The sequence below is a fragment of the Podarcis gaigeae genome, assembly GCF_964106915.1.
Source record: "Podarcis gaigeae genome assembly, chromosome: 1".
NCBI lineage: Eukaryota > Metazoa > Chordata > Lepidosauria > Squamata > Lacertidae > Podarcis > Podarcis gaigeae.
The window spans coordinates 31,336,349-31,355,361 of NC_139678.1; the positions used below are offsets into that span (position 1 = coordinate 31,336,349).

The window sequence follows — 19,013 nt, forward strand, 5'->3', positions numbered from 1 at the left end:
AACATTTAAGATGATAAAGGTGTAAAAAGAATACTGAAGGACTATAGCAAAACTGCAAAAAATTTTATTTCTATTGGTCAAAATTGTTGGTCAGTTAATTAAATATGTAATAGTATTAAAGTCAACGTTCTTATCTAAAATGCATTTTGATATAAAGAGGGCATCCAGGTAGTTACAGACCTTGCCAGCCCAATTTCAGTTCCATATAAAATGAAAGAAAGCATTAAGAATTGTCAAACATAAGAACAAGAAGTCTTACTAAAAGAGGATAAGTATTGCTTCAACAAAGGGAAATATTAACTTTCTGCATTTCTTTTGAGGATACATATTACAGATGACCAAAAGGTTTTTGGCTAAGTCATTTGGTCAATGTATAAGTGGAGAGACTCTTACAGATTAGGATAAAAAATAAGGAAGATGAGGACGTTGTGATAAAATGGGCAGGAAGGGACATAGGAAGTTGCTTTATACCAAGTCAGAACACTGGTCTATCTACCTTAGTACTGTCTACACTGAATGACAGTAACCCCTCCAAGCAGGAGTGTTTCTCAGTCCTATCTAAAGACTGAAAATGCAACCACTTGCTAGCAAAACATGTGCTCTACTACGGAGTCACCATTTACACAACAGAGGGACAATGGATCCCACAGAGATCTTTATAGGGGCTTGCTGGGTTATATTATTAATAATTCATCTGCAATAGGATTGAACAATGTGGCAGTTACGTCTGTAGATGACACCTAATTAGTTAGGATGGTAAAATCCCAGGCAGTTGTGAAAAGTTTTAAAAAGAATTTATCCAAAATGGAAAATAAGGATTAAAATTCAAGTACCTAAGATTCCATGTAAGCAAAATGTGATGCGTATGATTTCAAAAAACTATAACCTTATTATATGCATACTAGTGGCACCCAATCTGGCTGCAACTACTCAGGAAATAAAGACAGTCACTGGTTGAGATGACTTTATAAAAGGAGAAGACTAATTCATGGAGAACAAACTTATGAAAGTGTAGTATCTTGACAAGTAAACAGTATCCATGATACAGAGTCAGTCAGTCTCTCTCTCTCTGTATGAGATGCTGCCAGGCAGGGTGGATAAGGTCCCTATCACCAGCATTGTCTGATCCACGGTGGATAAATAAGACTAGACTTATCTCTGTGAATTATGGTTTGCTCCAGCATGGCAACCCTTATGGTCTTAAAGCTTGATCCTAATATGGAGATGTTACTGTTTTACAGTGTTGGAAATATGTAATGCAACTTCTTCCTGAACGCAAAGTCAACACAGAAGCACAAATAATTATACTGTGTTATCGTTTGGTACCTTCAAGTAATGAAGATACCCCAAGGAAGCTTTGAATAGCATTACCTTCTTTGAGACTTTCCACTCCCCATACAGATATCCCCCAATGCACACGGCATTTCCACAAGATGATTATAAACTCCACATGACAGAATGCTAAACATTCTGAACTGGACATCAATACGGCCAGCCATTTGCTAGCAAAACATGTGCTCTACTACAGGGTCACCATTTACAGAACAGAGTGACAATGGATCCCACAGAGATCTTGATAGGGACTTGCAGTTCATTTCTGATTCATTTACATTTATCTCCTCAACCTATGCTGAAGATGCAAGGAAGATTTATACACTTGCTATGAAATGTATTTTTAAAAAACTTCAATACTTTGTTAAGAAAAGCACATAAACCCAATGACTGTTGTCTTTAAGGCTTGCATCAGGGCCATAGTTGTTCTGATTTTAAGTGGAGTGCCCTATCTGGGTGGATGGAGCAGCCAAGTAATTTCGTTGTCCCTGAGAGGGGGCAATGACAATAAAGATATTATTATTATTATTATTATTATTATTATTATTATTATTATTATGTAAACCACAACTGATCAGCAAAAGGTCTCATAAATCATCCCTGTGTTCTAAGCCTACTGCACCGGGGCCCTATTTTTTTCAATCAGTCCTTCCAGACAATCTGAAATGACAAAAGAATGAACACAACACATAATGACACCTCTGTGCACAGCATACCTTGGGCTCAACAGATGACAAAGGAAGGTCATCACCTTTGGGCTGCGGTAATTTGGGCTCAGAAAGCAAAGGGGGGTCAGAAAGCACATCAGAAATGGGTATTTCCCTTTCTTCTTGCCTCTGCTCAGGAGCATCATTTACCACTCCTAGACCTGATGGCAGCTGCTGTCCCAGTGCATGTGCTTTTGCCTTTTGCTGCAGAGTAAGCAGATGCTGTTGATACCAAAATTGCTGCTGTTCCTATAACAAAAAAGATGAGAAGTACAGTAGTATCTCGGCTTAAGAGACAAGGTCATATCCTAGAAAGAAAGCTACATTAACCACTGAAAAATGGCAAATGTGCCTCATTTTCAAAGGACACTTGGACCTACTTTCGAAAAAAACAAGAGTAGCATCCAACACTGCAGTCTCGTTTGTTCAGCAGACTTCTGAATGAACAATGTAAGTTATCCTCCTTCTTCTGCCACACCAGCAAGCCCCTGTGTGCCCTCAAAATCTGCTTGAGAGAATTGGAGAACCCTCTGAAACAAATTTTGGGGTTACACAGAAGGAAGGGGAGGTCCCATTCCACAAGAGGAAATTTTCTGGCACAGCACTGGATACGACCCCAGGTTGCTACAGCTATTCCTTTGGAGTAAGGATCAAAAGGCACAATGAAAATGTAAGCCTTTAATAGGATTTTAATTATGGAATGGTTTTGTAATTGGTGGCCTTTAATCTGTCAATAATCATAACATTTTTATCATTTTTGCTTAAACATCGAGTGTCCATGTTTCCTTTATTTTACTTCCTTTCATTATGACTGATTCTGTTTTTCAATCTGGCCTAGGGTACAGTATTGTCAGAAGGGCAGGGTAAGAAAGTTTCAAATAAATTCATATATAAATAACAGGAAAATGGGGTTTATAGTTTTAAAATTACTTTAGTACTGTGATTTATACTGTTTTATGTACATTGTTTCAGAATAAATCTCAAGGTGGAACATCAGATAAAGCAATTCAGAATAAAACAAATTCAAGATTTAAAGAAAACATTCCAGATCCTTCAAGCGACATTTTGATTTCCCCAGTCACCAATCTAGTATCCAGCAATCTGCATGTGGTTGCAAATGGACCTGTAACAGTCGCAAAATGCGCTTGGCTAATTTCTAACATTCTCAGAAGCGGGCTGGTCTGGCCCATGGTGACCCTTCTAAGGACGACTTGCACAAGTGGGGACATTAATACTTACACCCCTGTCGTCCCATACATGCAAGAAGCTCAGGAAGAACCCAGCACCAAATTTTAAAGCATTACAATGACCTGTACAAACCAATGATATCAGACTTGTGCTTATATGCTTGCTTAAGCAAGGAACATGTTTCCCCCCCAGATTCTACAGTAAAAAACACCATTGTGCAGGTTATATTTTTATTCTGCTTCAGATTAAGCCTTTTGTCTGCCCTGGGTCTGTTGTAGCCCAATTTTTCTTCAGCATCTGTTGGTGCTAAAGGCACCAACTATATTTGTTTTCTATCAAAATATGTATAAACACAGGGAGAATCTTATAACATGTTGGATGTCGAAATGCTACGTAGATGAGTGCTAAAATATGGAGAAATGCATACAACCATGATTGGCTTTGTCTTCATCTGTAGTTGCTTTGTAGCTTCATTCCAATTAATGTACTCTGTAGCTACAAAGACCCATCTCTGCTGTAATACTAATTTTTCACCATTTCCCGATTCTTTGCTTAAAGGAAGGTGATGTTTAAATAAATTCTACAAATATTTAAAAATTGTATTTATGATAAGTGTTTCAAAGAGGTCAATAAAACATTTCTCCCTTTCTTTGGAGCTATTCTCATTCTCTTGTAGGGAGGATTCAGGTCTTTAAAAAAAAAAAAGCCTGCAGAAATTTTGCTTTCTTAAGTTTTGAAAGCAAAATTATATAGAGAGAATCCTCTGCTGATACCTCTGAACTCATCAGTTATTATAGATTGGCCATTTCTGTTTTCTGGTTAATTATTTAAAACTGTGATTGCTGTGATGTGTGCACATGTCCACAGGCACTCATTTCTAATAACATTTATTTATCTGTGAAACTGATTAACATGAAAAACCCCTCTTTATTCATTTTTCATAGTAGACTACAGAACACATAGAATATGATTGGGTCACATAGATATATGGTCTCCCTATCAGGATTACTTACACTATATAAAGTTTACACTGTAAACATCTGGGCAACTACTGATTGCAGAAAAATTAAAGATGTGCCAGTACAGCCAATACTGCATATATCTAATTTCCCTTTTCCTCAAAATTCCTGTTTTCTGTCTGAGCGACCAGAACAGCCCCAATCCCCTGTGTTGTTTATTGAGAAAGTCTCACTGAGATCAATGGGACATACAATGCAATCCTTACCCCCAGATACAGTAGTTAGGAAGTGGTATATCTCCCCAAATTAAACCAGTAGAAACAATGTCAGTGTAAAAGACAAAAGAAGGGTTCTGTCAAGGGGGGTGGTGAATGGGTATGTTGAAGGCATGGAGAGAGATAACAAAATTGCACTGCATCCTAACACTGTCTAACCATTGGTTCCACTCCCACCCACAGAACCTGACATAATTTACATCACCCAACATGCAGGTATAATAACTAAATTCACCCCAGGAGACAATGGAAGGGCAGAAAATGCAGGTTTAGACTGCTACCCCTCCTTCTACCAGAAGCAGTAAGAATACAGCTGATCTGCTGACTAATTATTAGTAAGATTTGACCTCCTAATAGCTTAAGAAATGATTTTATCAATATGATAAAATGTTATGAGTGGCTGGGGAAACCCAGCCAGATGGGCCCGGTATAAAAAATAAATAATAATAAATTATTATGATGACTCAACTAACAGGTCAGTAATCTACCCCTATCACTTGGTATAGAAATCTTACAATTAAAGATCTGAAAACTGGCTTGAGAACTGGCTCACAAAATTACTCTCAGCAATCAAAATCTTAAACAAATACAAATGAAAATGTACTGTACAATGTAACAAAATTTAGGCATATCCCCTTTTCTCCCTGCCTTACACATAACTGAGCTTAAACAAATTGCATAGAAGGAGAAAGAAGAATCTGAGCATGCACCATTCTGAATCCCTGCTCCAACCTCACACAGGATACTAGCATCAATGAAGTATACATTTTTCATTCTTTCCATCTTAGAAATTTTCAACTGTTACATGAAGAAATTACAGATCTGCTCTGCAAAAGGCTTCAAAGAAAGGCACCCCTTTCTTTTCCACTTCTTATATACTCTCATGTATTTTCACAGGAATTGTAAAATTAATGTTAGATCATCATGGGGTGAAGTCTGCCTGGATATGTGTGCCTAAGTGCTAATTCCCTTTTGTACAGTTATAAACAAAGCACCACAATAATTATTAATAGTAGCTATATATGCTACTAACAAGAATACCACAGAGTTCAGAGAATAGTAGAAAACACACAGGCAAATAGCATATGTGTTATTTTCCCCTCCAGCATTCTCCCTTATGGTAAACTATGGACTGCAGTTGCATGGTATACCACTGACAGCAATCATATGACTATTTATCAGGTTGAGTTACCTTTTTGAAGGTAACTAAAAAGGAAAATAAAATCACTGCTGTTATTCCCTCATCAATTGTGAGCGACTGAAATGGACATGGGGCCCCAGGGAGTGAAATGCTTACATCACAATCCAAGGTAATTCCATACCAGCCCCTTTCAAATGCCACGAAAAACATAGTTAGAAACAAATTATGGCTTGCTGTGAATGAGCAACATGTTTAAATCATACCCACTCTGCTCCTAAAGGAGGAAATGAATCTTATTTCAAATCAAAAAAGGAAAGGAACAACAGCACAACCCTTCTCAGAAGTGCTCTTGTAGTCCCCAACACATAGGACTGCCTGTGATTTTCAGAGTTGAAAAGCATTCTGCTTAACTCTGAGGCACTCAGTTTCTTAAAAATAAAAACAAAAACCCAATGTTCTAGGCCTGAGACTTCATAGCTTCTATTAAGCCCCCCTCCAATCCACTCCTGTTTTGAAACAAAAAAATAAAGGTGCGTTAAAGCCAATAAAAAAATAAAGGTGCGTTAAAGACACAGGTGGCGCTGTGGGTTAAAGCCTCAGCGCCTAGGACTTGCCGATTGAAAGGTCGGCGGTTCGAATCCCTGCGGCGGGGTGCGCTCCCGCTGCTCGGTCCCAGCGCCTGCCAACCTAGCAGTTCGAAAGCACCTCCGGGTGCAAGTAGATAAATAGGGACCGCTTACCAGCGGGAAGGTAAACGGCGTTTCCGTGTGCAGCTCTGGCTCGCCAGATGCAGCTTTGTCACGCTGGCCACGTGACCCGGAAGTGTCTCGGGACAGCGCTGGCCCCTGGCCTCTTGAGTGAGATGGGCGCACAACCCCAGGGTCTGTCAAGACTGGCCCATACGGGCAGGGGTACCTTTACCTTTAAAGCCAATTTATTTGTTACTGTTTTCTAAAATGAAAGCACTTCCTTCAAAGAAAAGATATGAACTTATGCATGCTTGTCCAGGCAGACTTAGCGCCCACATGGCACTAACCTGTGAGTTTTCACATTTCTTACACAAAGAAGTCCTTTTTTAGTTTAGGAAAAGCATAATTTATCAAGCAGCCCCAATATGACAGTAGAAAAGAAATAACTCTGCAAATAAATGAAAGTAGGAATGCCAGCAGCTCCTCCCCACTCATCAGATGGCCATTCTGATAACCAGGGAGGAGATAATTTGCATCATCAGGGCATTGGATTGGGTAGTTTTAAATCCCTCCTCTCTTATCACCCAGGATTGTGTGCACTTTTTACCACCATCAAAACTGGTGAGGTCTCTCTCATGGGTCTAGTCAAGACTAGGCTCCTGGGTGGAAGGTCAGTCATCTTTGCTTTAGACCCTATGGCCTAATTTTAACCAAGATGCCTGCTATTTAAATGAGAACCTGCTATTCCATCTCGTCAATTTTATCTTACTCCAACTCCCACCTATGCACACCTCAACCCTGGGTCCTATGGAGCTATTCAAACTACAGCGGACACATCATTCTTACCTGGGCGGTCATTGTGGAGGGGTCTGCGTGCAGGGCGGCTTGCTGTCGCTCACACCTAATATCTATGTCTGGACCACTGCCCTGTCTTAACTCCTGAGGTTCAAGAGCAGGCTGAGGAATCTGGGATGGGGCAAAGCGCGAGTCGGATGGAGTAACGGGCTGGCCCGGTTGGCAAGCTGAGGTCTGGGGCGTGGGTGGGTAAGCCTGGGACTGGTAAGGCTGAGAAACGGCTGGAGGAGGGTGGTCCGAAAAGGTGCGTGGAGCTGCCTTAGGCAACTTCGAATGGGGTTGGTAGGGCTGCGACGAGGAGTTCTGTGGCGGCAGAGCCTGAGACATGTAAGGGTCCGTCTCAAGGGAGGGTCCCGAGGGCATGTACGGCTGGGCCGATGACTGTGGCGGAGAGGACAGGTCCATGTCCATATCCATGCGAGGGCTGGCCGCGGGGCCATGGGGCTTCCACTCATCCCGAGGCGGCTCCTTGACATCCTCTCCGAGAGGCAGGGGAGGCCTCTGGGCATTGTGGAGCAGCGCGTCCCGCGGGAGAGGCGGCGGCGGCGGCGAGGGTTCGCGGTGCTTGAACGGCTTCGGGTAGCTGCGCGCCGAGGGCGGCCCTTGGGGCAGCGGCGGCTGCCAGGAAGCGGCGGGGGGAGGAGGAGCGGCGCTGGGCAGCGGCGGCGGCGGCAGGCTCGGGGGAGGCCCGCCGGGTGGCGGGGGAGGCCCGCCTAACAACACCGACTGCAGCTGCTTCTGGTGCATTTGCTGGAGCTGCTGCAGCTGGACCAGGTGCTGCTCCTGCAGGCTCAGGAAGCCGGACGTGCCGGCGGCGGCCGTCGCGGCGCCAGGAGCCGCCGACGAAGCCGCGTAGCTGCCCAGAGCCGGCGGCGGCATGGCGTTGGGCAGCACCGCCGGAGGAGGCCCGGCCATTGGCGGCGGAGGCATCATGGTGGGCGGGGGAGGGTAAGCCCCAGGGGCCGCCCCGTACAAACCCCACGCCGGGAACATGGAGCCGGGAAGCGGTTCTCAGCAGGCGGCAGCGGCGGCGGCGGCGCCTAAACACAGGCCGCGAAAGCGGCGGGTGGCGACGGGGGCGCGTGCGGTCCACTGCGCCTGCGTGGATAACCGGAGTCATAGAGAGCGACTTCCTCAAGCTAGAGTATTTCCGGTCCGGCCCCAGGCAACTGACTCCACGGAGCAACAAACTCGGAGAGCTCCCTGCGAGAACGCCTTGGCCAAGGCAGGACTAATGTCGCCCGGAACAAGGGGGAGCCTGTAGCCATGTCGCAGCACTTCAGCTTTTATAATAACGTCCATCAAATATGCCCCTCCCCTTCCATACCGTTTTTTTATTGGTATGATTTCATTATTTGGAAATATAAGTGATGCCAACCTTGTGGAACTTGTTCAGCATGTTGTTCTGGAAGTGGGCAACTAGATGCTTCTGAGAAGCCCACAAGTAGGACCAGAGCAAGATGGATCCTGCATTAGTTTGGCAACTGAAAGAAACAAAAACATTACCATCCTTCCAACTCACATGGGCCACCAACCTTTTGGGATTAGTGGGCACATTTCAGATGCTGAGGGAGTGCTGAGGTTGGCATTTTCCTAAAACCATAGAATTGTAGAGTTGGAAGGTGTTGGATTGAAATAAACGACAGATGAGTGGTTGGTGTCATCTGGGAGGCATCTCACGAGCATGTCTCGGGGAGTCCCTTTTATTGAATATTACAGCATTGCCACATATGTGCTTATTGCTGATTGGTTAACATAAGTACAAAGCAAAGGTTACCTATAGCCATTAAAGGGTGGGAAAGGGAACACAGGAAAGGGAACACAGAATTGGACAGGCGTGAAAGCTTCCTTATTAAATTATAACTAGTGATTAATATGGCAAGACTTAAACATTTACTCAGTGATTGATAATGCAAACCTTAAAAGGACATAACAATCACGTTCCATAGATGTGATAAACTATGCATTAAGAACAGGTCAGAATACCATGTTTTCATGAACTCAGTGTGAACTTGAACATTTTAGGGTGATGAGAAGATGTCGCAACTTAGAACGGTTTGTGCAGAAGTAAAACTTTCCTACAGAAACAAAACTTTCCTACAGGAAGGGACCCCCAAGGGTTCTCCAGTTCAACCCCCTGCAGTGCAGGAATTGCAGCTAAAGCATCCATGACAGATGGCCATCCTACCTCTGCTTAAAAACCTCCAGGGAAGGAGAGCCCACAACCTCACGAGGGAGATCGTTCCACTGTCAAACAGCTCTCAATGTCAGACAATTCTTCCTGATGTTTAGTTGGAATTTCCTTTCTTGTAACTTGAAGCCATTGGTTCGAGTTCTACCCTCCAGAACAGGAGAAAACAAACTTGTTCACTCTTCCCTGTGACCCTTTAGATATTTGAAGATGGCTATCATAGCTCCCTCTCAGTCTGCTCACCCATCTCCTTTCAACTGATCCTCATAAGGCTTGGTTTCCAGACCATTGATCGTCTTGGTTGCCCTTTTTTCAACTGCAATATCCTTTTTGAGATGAGGTGACCAGAACTTTACACAATATTCCAAATGTGGTTACACCAAAGATTTCTATAATCACAGTTTTATCTTCAATTCCTTTCCTAATGATCCCTAGAATGGAATGTACCCTTTTGATGGCCACCACACACTAGGTCAACAACTTCATCAAGCTATCTGGTCTGTCACCTCCAGTTCATCAAGCTATCTGGTCTGTCACCCCTAATATGCATCACTTTACCCTTATTTACATTGAAAGGTGCTTGCCCTTCTAACGCCCATTCGCTCGGTAAGGAGAGGTCATTTTGGAGCTCTTTTCAATCTCTTCTTGTTTTAATGACCTTGAACTATTTAGTATCATCAGCAAATTTGGCCTCCTCACTGTTCAGTTCTAAATGAACAAGTTAAAAAACACTGGTCCCAATACCGATCTCAGGGGAAATCCACTTTCTACCTCTCTCTATCCAGAGAACTGTCCATTTATTTTGACTTTTTGCTTCCTGTGACTCAACTAATTCCTGATCCACAAGAGGATAGTCTTATGACTGACTGCTAAACTTACTCAGGAGTGTTTGGCAAATTACCATATTTCTGCATAACCCCACCAAAAGTAACCTTCCCAACTTTTTATCATGAGAAACCCCAACTGAAACATTTGCAACTTGAGAAAAGACTCAGATAAAAAAAGAGAAATTCTCAAAAGCCAATTTCTAAACAATAATGAATATTTATTCTGGAACACAGAGCAAGGGTACAGTTCACATGATTTTTCTCGAAGAGACAAGTTTGAAGAAATCAGTTCAGCTTCAAACACTGCAGGAAATAAATTAGAAACAGGAACCTTGCAACAGGCCCAGTGTTTTAAAAACTGGCAGTTGGTCCCAGCAGACATATCTTGGATGCTTTTCAACAGGTGGTTAAAATCGGGGGGCTCCATAGTCATCAGGCATCCGCTCAATGTTATATCTAGAATGAATGAAGCATTTTGGTAAGTAGTCTATCAGAAACCCACCATGAAATGCAGTGAAAACACAATAAGGGTGCCACTGTATTTGCTGGCATTATTTGATTGCATTTGATTAAGTGAGCTCGAATCCATAAAACCCTTTGCTATAGTGACCTGAAGGCCCACAAGGCAACCATCTTTCTGAAGGTAAGCAGGCAAGGGTCTGGTCACCACCTGGAAATCTCTTGTATGCCACCTTCCACTTTGATGGGAAGAGAGCAAACAATAAACAAGGACATGAGAACGGCAAGCTTTTGGAGCCAGGGACCAGTCTTCTTGTTTTTTATTAGTCTATAAAGAACTATATAAATAGTGATGTATCAACTTTTACTTGACATAGCCCTTGTTATTACTTATATAGCATCACCAATGAGTAGTTCTTTAAAGAGTAATAAAAAGCAAGAAGACAGGCTCTGTTCAATGGAGCTTGCAAATCTTGACTTAATAGGAACATAGGAAGCTGTCTCAAACTAAATCAGACCATTGGGTCCATTTAGCTCATTATCATCAATGATGACTGGCAGCAGCTCACCAGAGTTTTGGGCAAGTTTTTCCTAGCCCTACATTAAGACACCAGGAATTGAACATGGGACCCTTTGCATACAAAGTATGTGCTCTACCAATGAACTACAGTGGATAACAGAGTTAGGGGCAGAAGGGAGTGGTAACACCAAACATGTATGGGTATGAATAAATGCAGTTACATATACACAGAGGTTACGTTCCAGCCTCATCGCACATAAGTGAAATGCACGTAAGTGGGGAGCACCCTGAAATGTCCTTGTGGCTAGCGAGGAGACTCCAGAGCTTGAAGAGAACATCCTGTTTGGGCTCTGGTAAGAGTCTCCTTGTTGAGGCTGCTCAGCCTCCACACGGAATAGCTGATGTACAGGGTAGTGCAGCAGCAGCAACTTTCCCGCACGTCAGCTGTTAAGCGGGGGAGCCAAGCAGCCTCAACAAAGCCCCACTGCGCCTCTGGCTCATGAGAAGACCCTCCATGGACATCCTACTTAGGTTCTGGGAAGGGTCTTTTCAGATGCCACGTACTTCCAGCCACTTCTGGGTTCCTGGCGATGTGCCTGTGTGCAGTAACATACAAAAACATACAACTGCCTGTACTTAGGCTTTCTTTAAGTTTGAGCAGCAGGATATGAACACAATAGCATTCTCGCACTCATGTTGTGGTTTTCTTATTACTATTAAGCCCTTCCTTTACATAGGTAGACTATCTATAAAACGACAGGCAAAGTTTCAAAATACACTATAACAAAGTAAACTGCAATTTAATTTTGTCAGAATATTACTCTCAAGTGGGAGCTCACCTACCTGTGGTTTGATATATACATTATTGGGACTCCCGGGATCTTTCGTATTCTCCTCTTGAGGTCTCTATCTACAGTAGCCACTATGTAACACTTGTGCTGCAAGAAAAGAGGATAATCTCGTAACTGAGAAACGAATCAAATGCTGTCTTTCCTTTGGCCACAGAGTGCCAGAGGATACAAATTTCCAGAGGGAACAAGTTTTTAGACAAACATCAAATCCCCCTCCCTTAAAATACAGGATCTCCAAGGACATGTCCTGAACAGCTGTGGAGACAGGATCTCCTTTGTTACTATCAACTGTTTGTAGCAGTGGAATCTCCTTCCAAAATAGGCAATATCAGCTACAAGACAGCTTAAATTGAATGTCAGCTTCATTCAGGTCATAAATTTCAACAAATTAAGCAGTTCTACATACATCTACATGCCTACAGAACAGACATTTCTAGAGTTAGAGGTACCTGAGTGACCCTCTGCACCAAACAGTCATCAGCATAGGTCCCTTTGTGAGTGCAGGGCAAGCGTTCAAATCGTGGGTCTTTTGCTATCCTGTAATATAATCAAACAGAGAATTAAGATAGCATTGGGCCAACTGACATAATTAGAAGAATTAAAAGATTCCTAGAAGAAAAACAATTTCTGTCTTTTCCTTGCTAGGTATACCCCAAATCTGCAGGTTGCTATTCTCAGCTTAACGTTTATTTCTGACTGTCATCCTGCCTGTCAGATGTATTGCCTGGGTATGCTAACCCCACTCACACCCTTAATATCAGAGTCTGGAGGATTGCAAGACCCCCTGAAGCAGATTTGGGGGCATGTGAGAGGCGGAGAGTAAACTGAAGTGCAAGGCAAACTCCATTCAGTTCTCTGCCTGCTGATGGAACACAAAAACCTTGAATTCTTTCTCAGTCTCCTTTGTGTAGCACAATAAACTGCTTTCTTGAAACCTTGATCTAACTGGTGAATCTACAAGCCAGTAAGTTATTCTATGAACTTGATCATTTACTCAAGCTACAAACTTAGGAGGAGGGCAGAATTGAATTCTGCCTGGAAGAGATTGGGAAGATCAATTGCCTTGCTTTCTTCAAAAGGTACATCCAGCCTGGTGAACAAAAGAAGTGAAGCAGTGACAAGCTGTCCAAGTTTAATGATTTGGAATCTAGCTCTTGTACCCCAAGGAAGAGTCCCTGTTCTCCACATTCATAAGTTAGACTAGATAAACTCAATAACAGAGTCCACTTATAGGTCCCTACCTTAGGGCAACACGATACTTTTGCCCCAGTTTCTCAATTTCAGCCATGACACAATCTGTGATACACGGAATACCTACAGGAATACAATAAATATTTAATATCACCAAACTGAATTGCAACAAACTCCTGCAGGTGCCTAAATCAGAAAATATTAGGTTTCAAAACTATGAATATTCATACAGCCCTCTGAAAGTCAGTCACATCATTGACAATTATCAGAACAGAAAGCACACTCTTAATTGATCTGCTTTTCATTTCTATTTATATTATTCTGTGCATCTAACTGATATTTTGAGTAAAACATTAATAAAGACCTCTTTGACAGTTATGGTAAAATCTGATAATCAGTGAACTTTTTTTATTTCATTAATGCAACAATAAAGTTAGCAATAAAGTAGTGATTATTTAAACAGCTGGTAGTCATGATGGATACACTTGTTAAGTCTAACTGGAAAGCATTTAGTGGCAAGCACTAAATGATGATGATGATGATGATGGCAACAACAATAAGAATAATGAAAGCCAGAACCTTATTCATTACTGCTACTTTAGTCTTAACAATGTGCCACCATTGATGGAGTTTTTTATAGTCTCAACTTATCACAATGATGTTACCCTGGAACAAGATGTAACAGATCTACATACTTACACTTAGCATAGAGGCAATCCATCATTGACTGCACCAGATCCAGTTTGGCTTTAATGGAAAAATTAATGAAGTTGGTATCAACCAGGATGTAGTAGGGAGGCCCCAGTTGTGTATTATATTGGAAGAACAAACAGGAAGGATATTTAGGGCTGAAATGACAAACATGGGGCAAATCAAGTTACAAAGGGGAAAACAAAACATACTGTCCACAAATGGCATATAACTTCAGAAGTACTTTTTCTCAGCTTACAAACTCTTGAAAATGTATTGAAAAATGTGTCAAAATGCTCAGAGGACAAAACACTCAATAAATCACATTTACTGCTGAAAGTGTGCTCAAGCATTCTAGTGTGTGTGTATGTGTGTGTGTGTGTGGGGGGGGTGCTTTTACATTTCAACCACCATCTCTTGAGGTCTCACCACATGGTGTTATTCTCAGTACCATCTTTACAGCAGGGAAGAACATTTTACAGCAAGAGAAGGGCTTTTAAAAAGAGTTCCTCAAGTTGTGGAACCTTCTCCCACTAGATGTCTTTTCTTTTCAAGGCAGCTAAGCCCTTCTGCTCAAAATATTTTGGCAGAACACCAAAAATCATTTATTCCAATTATTTGTATATGTGCTACTTGTAAGAAGCAAAACACTTAAAATAAAGAAAGTTTGACCACTTTATCACTGACTTGCAATGTGCCTCCCACTACCTGCTTGATCAGCTCTAGTTTGCTAATGACCCAGATAATAACATGTGTTTGCCAAGCCAAATTAAAAGCACCCACATAACAGTCTTCATGTTAAGACACAATTCTGAGCATGTTCACCTGAAAGTTAACATCTACTACAGGCATAGGCAAACTCGACACTCCAGATGTTTGGAGACTACAATTCCCATCATCCCTGACCACTGGTCCTGTTAGCTAGGGATGATGGGAGTTGTAGTCCCAAAACATCTGGAGGGCCGAGTTTGCCTATGCCTGATCTACTATAATCAATGGGATTTATTTCTAATTTTGTATTAAGGTAGCCAACAGAATTGATGGGAAATCATTAGATACTTACACCTCTCTCTCTTTTATCGCACTGGAATCATCCTTCTTTTTCTCTTTAGGTTTTGCTCGGTCTGCCTCTTTGCTAGGGGTGGCAAAAAATTTTTTTTAATCATTTGTACACACCATCTACTCAGTAAACCACTGTAGATAACCAAGGGATATTATTGTTGGGAAGAATTGTATCAATATAGGATAACAAGATTAAAAAAAAGTTTGGAGATCATTTTGGAGCACCACACAATCCTACCATTATGAATTTGACTCAATGGGACTTACTTAAGTATAGGATCACTTTGTTAAGTGTTTCAGTCTTGTTAAATATGCAAAACTCTTAGAATTTACACTTCAGTAGTTTCTACTACAGTGGTGCCTTGCAAGACGAAAAGAATCCGTTCCGCGAGTCTCTTCATCTTGCGTTTTTTTCGTCTTGTGAAGCAAGCCCATTAGCAGCTTAGCGGATTAGCGCTATTAGCGGCTCAGCTGATAAGCGGCTCAGCTGATAAGTGGCTTAACAGCTTAGCGGATCAGCTGATAAGCGGTTTAGCGGCTTAGAAAAAAGGGGGGGGGAGGAAAAAAAAACCCGCAGGAACTCGCAAGACATTTTCGTCTTGCGAAGCAAGCCCATAGGAAATTCGTTTTGTAAAGCACCTCTAAAACGGAAAACCCTTTCGTCTAGCGGGTTTTCCGTCTTGCGAGGCATTCAGCTTGCGGGGCACCACTGTAATAAATATTATCAAGAGACTTACATGCGCTGGTCACGGAGGCTGATCATGCGTTTCATGGCAGCATATTTCTTTGCTTTCTTTTGTTTCCCCTTAAAAGGGAAAAATTCATAATGGACCATTATTTTTTTAAAATACTATAAAACCTGTCATCCTCTTCCACGCACACTACAGTCACAGCCAGTGTTTAATATCTAAGAAAGGAGATGCCAAGACTCAAATCTTTTACCAACAAGACCCAGTTCCTGATCTGTGTAGGTGGTAGCTATGGTAACTTATTGGTAACGGAAAGGCACTCCATACATTCTGTTCCTTATTATCTAACATGCATAATAACGTCTTTACTCAAATTAGGTTCTCATCAAAACACTCCAAAGTTGGCTTCCCCAGGTTTTAGAGATACAATTGCAGGATCCGCCAATCATAACCACTGGATTGACATAATTCACATACATATTGCTTACTGACTTCAAACCTATCCTCACCAACAGTGTTCCATATTACTCTAGGATTCACATACCCCAACAGCTGAACTATCCAGAAATGTGAATATCTATAAAGAACATAGTAGCATAGGAAATATTTGGTATATTGACTAGAATGGGGCAAAGACAGGAGCATATTAAAAAATAAATAAATGTAAGGGGCAGACAGGAGCGTAGGTTTTTTTTTTAATGTAAGTATGAAACTATTTTTGGATAGCAGACTCGCCATTATTTCTCCCCCACAACCTCCAGCACCCGTTCCTCCCTCTAACACTTTCTACTCCCTCACAGCACGGGTCCTGAGAAGCACCTTCCCAACAACAGAGATAAAGCTAGTCATTTCATACGCTCGTAAGTGGGAGCGAATTTAAAAGCACGCCTGGTGGGATTTTAAAACACTTTTTCAGTTTCCCCCTTGCCCCCGTCTCTGTCCAACATCTAGCATGGTGAGCCGCTCTGGCGAACTCGAGACGTTTAAGTTATGCCCAACGAAGCTTTTGCTCAGCAAAATGGACAATGGAGAATTAATCGACAATGGAGAATTAAGTGGACTGTGAGAGGACCGCGGGTGAGAGCAGCCAGTTCCCTGCCATGCCACGCCACAACCCCGCACCCGAGGTAAAGCGCTCACCATTTTGGTAGTCCCAGCCACAGCGTTCTTCTCGCCCACTTCCGGCGCGCGCCATGTTCGTTCGCCCAACGCTTTGAGCGTCACTTCCGGCCACTGGCGGCCAGGGGGGCAGGGCGAGCGAGTGAGAGAGAGTGTTGTAGCTGAAGTGCGCTGTGGCAGAGCAGGCACGGAACCGACACTGACCGTTAGTCCCATGACCAGCGCGGCTAGTCCCTGACTCGCCTCAGTTGCCTCCCATGAGCGCCGCTTCCCCTTCAGAGAGGAGGCAAGAGAAGGGAGGCATTATTCGGCGGTGGGTTGGGGTTTCGAGGCGCAGAAGGAAGCAGCCGCCGCCGGCGGGAAGGGGGCGGCGCCCTTGGGAAATCTTCCGCTGCCCTGCAAGGAGGGGGAGCGTCCCGGTTCCTTGAAGTAAAAGCGGGGTGTGGGGGGGGAGGGATAAGATGTAAAGCGGGCGTGGTGGTCCGAGTCCCGCGAGGGCATCGGGCCCGGTGGTGGGTTTCGTCCTAGTTTCCATTTGGGGCTAAGAAGTAAGTTTGGCCCTCAAACCCCGTTCTTCAGATTGCGCCGGGCCAAATACTCAGGTTGCCGAAAGCCCTGAAATAATTCGGCACCATCTCGTTTTTCCTCTCCCCCTACCTTCCAGAATATTCTGTTCCCCGCCTTTCCCCCTGACGGGACTCAGGTTTACCTCAGGTGCTTGTCTGGCAGAGGGGAGAAAGGGTGATCTTGTGGCCACTTGGTATAGTCAGCGTCTGCCTGGCACATAGTTACTGCCCTCAAATTTTTGTATGCAGAGTTTCTCTCCTTCCTATTCCTTTCCCACTTTGATTTTATCCTGAAGGGCAAGTTAGGAAGGAGCCATGCTTCTTACACTGCTCTCACATGGGAGTTTCCGATTCTAGGAACCATCCTGTCTTCAAAGGTTTCCTGGCTGTCCTGTTGTAGCTAGTTTTGCTTTGTTTCTGTTCCTCCACACTGAAATGTTTGTTCTTCATTGATCTGGAGGATGGTGTTCAGTCCTGAATATGCTTCTCTTCCTGAAAGATCCGAATCGTGAAAGTGTTTATCTTCTTGCTCCTTTTTCTTTTGGATTTTTGTTTGTTTTTTATTTTGGTTCCAGTTCTGTCAGTATTGCCCTGTATATTAATCCAGTAATAGCCTGTAGAATTCTGAGTTTGTATAGGAGATCTGTACTTTCACGCCTTTTAAGCACATCCTATTGATGAATTTCAAACCATTGTAAATACAGTGTAGCTGATTTCACAGCTGTTGTTAAAAAAATGATAGTGATCTTCCAGCTGATCTTTGAATAAGCATTTTGTGGAAACATGCATACAGAAAGTCTGGAGTTACGTGGTTCATTGGATTCCAATTAATTGCTGATTAATTTCTAATCTGATTATTTCAGTATCTTCTGTTGTAGTAGAACAGTTTGGGACTTGCTGGTCAACGGAGGAAAAAATTGTTTGCAGGTGTGATGCACTGTAATTACTGATTATCTGATCCATATTAAGCGCAAGCCCTTTTGAAGTTATCAACTCATATAATAATGATGTTAGGTGGGTTGCCTTGCCCTCCTTTCAAAGTGGGCCCATAGAGGTGGGGAGGTAATGGGCTAGTCAGATCCCCATCTGTCTGCCAGAGGTAGGTAATACATTTAGAGAAAAACAGTTTTCCTGATGTGAGATAAAGGCACACTGGTAAATTGCTACTCTTATCTGAATGGCTGCTTTTATAATACAAGCTTATACATAATTGTTCACTTAGTCGCTAATGCACATATGCCTGTTTCACCATGTACATGCACTGCAGATAGCACACATCCAGTGAAACAGGAGTGTGTAAATGCATTACATGTGACAAAATGCATAGGGAGTTTCTGCACCTCTACATGGAAGTGACTTCTGTGTAGGGAACATTGATATAAGCAAAACTTCCCTCAGTTGCTTACATAATTGCTAGCTATAAACATATGTGTAAACTGAGAATGCAATTTTTAAAAGGACAGCTCTTTAAGACGTTAAGCGTTATCAGGAGCTTTAAGATTGAAGGGAGTACTGTGTCTGGTAGATGATGTGTCTTGGTAATTATGGGTATATGGGCTGTTTCACCTTTATCTATTTTTGAAGTATTTAGCTTTAATGATTCTTGTAACACTTTTATTTATTCTGGCCTACAAGTGAGTTTTGTGCTACAAGAACCAAAACAAAGCTCTCCTTTGTCTACCTTATTTGATTTGAAATGGGA

General features: G+C 42.6%; 3 protein-coding genes across 9 annotated transcripts in view; 1 reads left to right on the forward strand and 2 right to left on the reverse strand.

Moving 5' to 3' along the window:
- Window positions 1-8,261, reverse strand: part of YLPM1 (YLP motif containing 1) — a 51,217-nt gene extending 42,956 nt beyond the window's left edge. For 2 of the 7 annotated variants that reach the window (XR_014564818.1, XR_014564819.1), the window contains exons 1-2: window positions 7,138-8,247; window positions 2,049-2,288 (exon numbers count right to left, since the gene is read on the reverse strand). Coding sequence is in view for 4 of the 7 variants with exons in the window: in XM_083740620.1 (XP_083596746.1) it covers window positions 2,049-2,288; window positions 7,138-8,139 (1,242 nt within the window). In the remaining 3 variants the exon portion in view is untranslated. Of the gene's footprint in view, window positions 1-2,048; window positions 2,289-7,137 lie in introns of all 7 variants that reach the window. The other 5 variants (XR_014564817.1, XM_083740622.1, XM_083740620.1 and 2 more) reach the window with 4 other exon arrangements.
- Window positions 8,262-10,361: 2,100 nt separating this feature from the next.
- On the reverse strand, window positions 10,362-16,961 carry FCF1 (FCF1 rRNA-processing protein; the record flags this gene model as incomplete). The annotated part of the gene is made up of 8 exons (XM_083741864.1): window positions 10,362-10,620; window positions 11,987-12,081; window positions 12,444-12,531; window positions 13,236-13,308; window positions 13,885-14,033; window positions 14,939-15,010; window positions 15,675-15,742; window positions 16,767-16,961. The coding sequence occupies 8 exons, from the start codon at window positions 16,959-16,961 to the stop codon at window positions 10,572-10,574; spliced, it is 789 nt and encodes a 262-aa protein (XP_083597990.1). The 3' UTR covers window positions 10,362-10,571.
- AREL1 (apoptosis resistant E3 ubiquitin protein ligase 1) overlaps window positions 16,849-19,013 on the forward strand; it is a 28,433-nt gene continuing 26,268 nt past the window's right edge. The window contains exon 1 of the mRNA XM_083741103.1: window positions 16,849-17,031. The gene's annotated coding sequence lies outside the window, so the exon portion shown is untranslated. The remainder of the gene's footprint in view (window positions 17,032-19,013) is intronic.